Source organism: Canis lupus, chromosome 9 (assembly GCF_011100685.1).
Source record: "Canis lupus familiaris isolate Mischka breed German Shepherd chromosome 9, alternate assembly UU_Cfam_GSD_1.0, whole genome shotgun sequence".
Classification (NCBI taxonomy): domain Eukaryota; kingdom Metazoa; phylum Chordata; class Mammalia; order Carnivora; family Canidae; genus Canis; species Canis lupus.
The window spans coordinates 35,019,789-35,022,345 of record NC_049230.1 but is presented as its reverse complement, the minus strand read 5'-3'; the positions used below and the strand labels follow the sequence as shown (position 1 = coordinate 35,022,345).

At 39.2% G+C, this 2,557-nt stretch overlaps 1 protein-coding gene across 1 annotated transcript; it reads left to right on the top strand.

Annotated features, from left to right (window-relative positions):
* The first annotated feature begins 470 nt into the window (after window positions 1-470).
* Window positions 471-979, top strand: LOC100855486 (mitochondrial import receptor subunit TOM22 homolog). Its single transcript, XM_038546036.1, has one exon. The coding sequence runs from the start codon at window positions 471-473 to the stop codon at window positions 891-893; it is 423 nt and encodes a 140-aa protein (XP_038401964.1). The 3' UTR covers window positions 894-979.
* Window positions 980-2,557: the final 1,578 nt, after the last annotated feature.

Below are 2,557 nucleotides of genomic sequence, written 5' to 3'. Positions count from 1 at the left end.
TGCCGCCTTCAGCCCAGGCGTGATCCTGGAGACCCAGGATCGAGTCCCAGTCGGGCTCCCTGCATGGAGCCTGCTTCTCCCTCTGCCTGTGTCTCTGTCTCTGTCTGTCTCTCTCTCTCTCTCTGTGTCTCTCATGAATAAATAAATAAGATCTTAAAAAAATAATTAGAAATCAATAACAGAAATACTTAAATCCCCAGATATTTGGTAACTAAATAATATACTTCTAAATAATGCATTTGGAAAGAAGAAATCAGAAAAATTGAAAAGTATTTTGACTAGAGAGAATTTTTAGTACCAATAGCTTGTATTAGAAAAGAAGAAAGATCTTAAGTAATTGACCTCAACATACACCTTAAGATACTAGAAAAAAAAGTAGATTAAACCCAAAGTAAGTAGAAAACAAGAAATAATACATAATAGAATAGAAATCAACAAAACCAAAGAAAGCAATAGAGAGCCCCGCAGCCATGGCCGCAGCTGCCGTTGGCTGCCTTGGGGCGCCCCTGTCCCCAGACGAATTGCTTCCGAAAGGCGATGCCGAGAGGACCAAAGAGGAGCTGGAGGAGGAAGACGACGAGGAGCTAGATGAGACCCTGTCGGAGAGACTGTGGGGTCTGACGGAGATGTTCCCAGAGAGGGTCCTGTCCGCGGCTGGAGCCACTTTTGATCTCTCCCTCTTTGTGGCTCAAAAAATGTACAGGTTTTCCAGGGCAGCCTTGTGGATTGGGACCACTTCCTTCATGATCCTGGTTCTTCCTGTTGTCTTTGAGACTGAGAAGTTGCAAATGGAGCAGCAGCAACTGCAGCAGAGGTGGATACTTTTAGGGCCTAACACAGGGCTCTCAGGAGGAATGCCAGGGGCTCTACCTTCACTTCCTGGAAAAATCTAGATTGCTACTGCTACTTGACTTGTCTTGGGACAAGTTTGAAAATTCAATAGTGTTTGAACTGCTGATTATTTGGATTCCTTTTTATTTTTATTTTTTTAAACTTTGTCACATTGATTTATCTAAACCTGGTGGGGAGAATTCTCCCCAGTGTCTCACAGAGACTCCTAACTTGCAACTGTGCCCTCCACGCTGTCCCATTTCTTCTGTTCTCACTCTTGCACTCATAGCAAGAGTGCAGCAATGCAGACGGTTACTCCAGCTCTGGCCTTCCAACCCCTTTCTCACTAAATCACTTATGACCGGAGGATCTCACTATCCCATTGTGGCATAGGAATTGATGCCACTGGGAAGGAGGTACCCCTCACCATTTTTGTTTTAAGCATGGAGATGTTGGGGAGGGACATGCATACAATATGAAACACATAATGCATTACAGCCGTAGTGTAAAGCAGCCACTGTGAATTTCTATGTTGGAAAGGAGGGAGCAGCTTCAACCACAGGATGGGGACTGTGGAGGACAGAGCAGCAGCTCATTTCCTCTGCCCATTTTGGCTATGAGAGACCTGTCTAAAAAAAGTGCTCACTTTTTGTATTTAAATATTAAAAATTATTCCAATGTGGAAAAAAAAAGAAAGCAATAGAGAAAATCAATAATATCAAAAGCTGGTATTATATGAATGTCAATATAATTGATAAACTTCTAACTACACTAATCAGGAAAAAACAGAGAGAAGACACGAATTGCTAATATCAGGAATAAAAGAGAGCACATTACTATAGATTCTGTGTATACTGAAAGGAAATATTTTAATTTTATGTCCATAAATTTGGAAGCTTAAATTAATTGGGAAAAAAAATCCCTTGAATCAACCTACTAAAACTCAGTCAAGAAGAAATAGATAATCTGTGTACCTCTGTATCTATTGAAATTGAAACTGTTAAAAACAATCTTACAAAGAAAACTCCATTGTAAATCTTACCGAACACTTAAGGAATAAATAATATCAATTCTATACAAACTTCCAGAAAAGTGAAGAGTGCAGAATATCTCTCAACCATTCTGAGTTTGGCATTACCTTGACACCAAAGCCATCAAAGATATTATGAGAAAGGAAAACTATAGATTAATATTCCTCACAGACATATATGTAAAAATTATAAATAAAATTTTAGCCAATCAAATTCATCAATATATGAAAAGAATAATACATGACAGTAAAGGAGGGTATATCCCAGGAATGCAAGGTAAGTTATCATTAAAAAATAAATCAGTTTAACAAACTAAAAAAGAAGAACCATATGATTCATCTGACAGATACAGAAAATGCATTGGGCAAAATCCCAGCAAACATTCCTAATAAAAACTCTCAGCAAATGGGAATACAAGAAATTTCTTCAGGACACCTCTGTGGCTCAGTCGGTTAAACATCTGCCTTCAGCTCAGATCATGATCCCAGGATACTGAGCCCCACATGGAACCCCACATGATACCTGGCATGGGACTCAGTGGGGAGTCTGCTTCTCCCTCTGCTCATACTCTCCCCCACTCTCTCTCAAATAAATAAAATCTCTTTAAAAAAGAAAATTTCTTCAACTTATTAAAAGGCATTTACAAAAAATCCACATCCAACATCAAACTTAATGGTGAAATGACTGAATGCTTT

Excerpts from the sequence above, each read along its gene's own strand:
- LOC100855486 (XM_038546036.1), top strand. The coding sequence starts at position 471 with ATGGCCGCAGCTGCCGTTGGCTGCCTTGGGGCGCCCCTGTCCCCAGAC.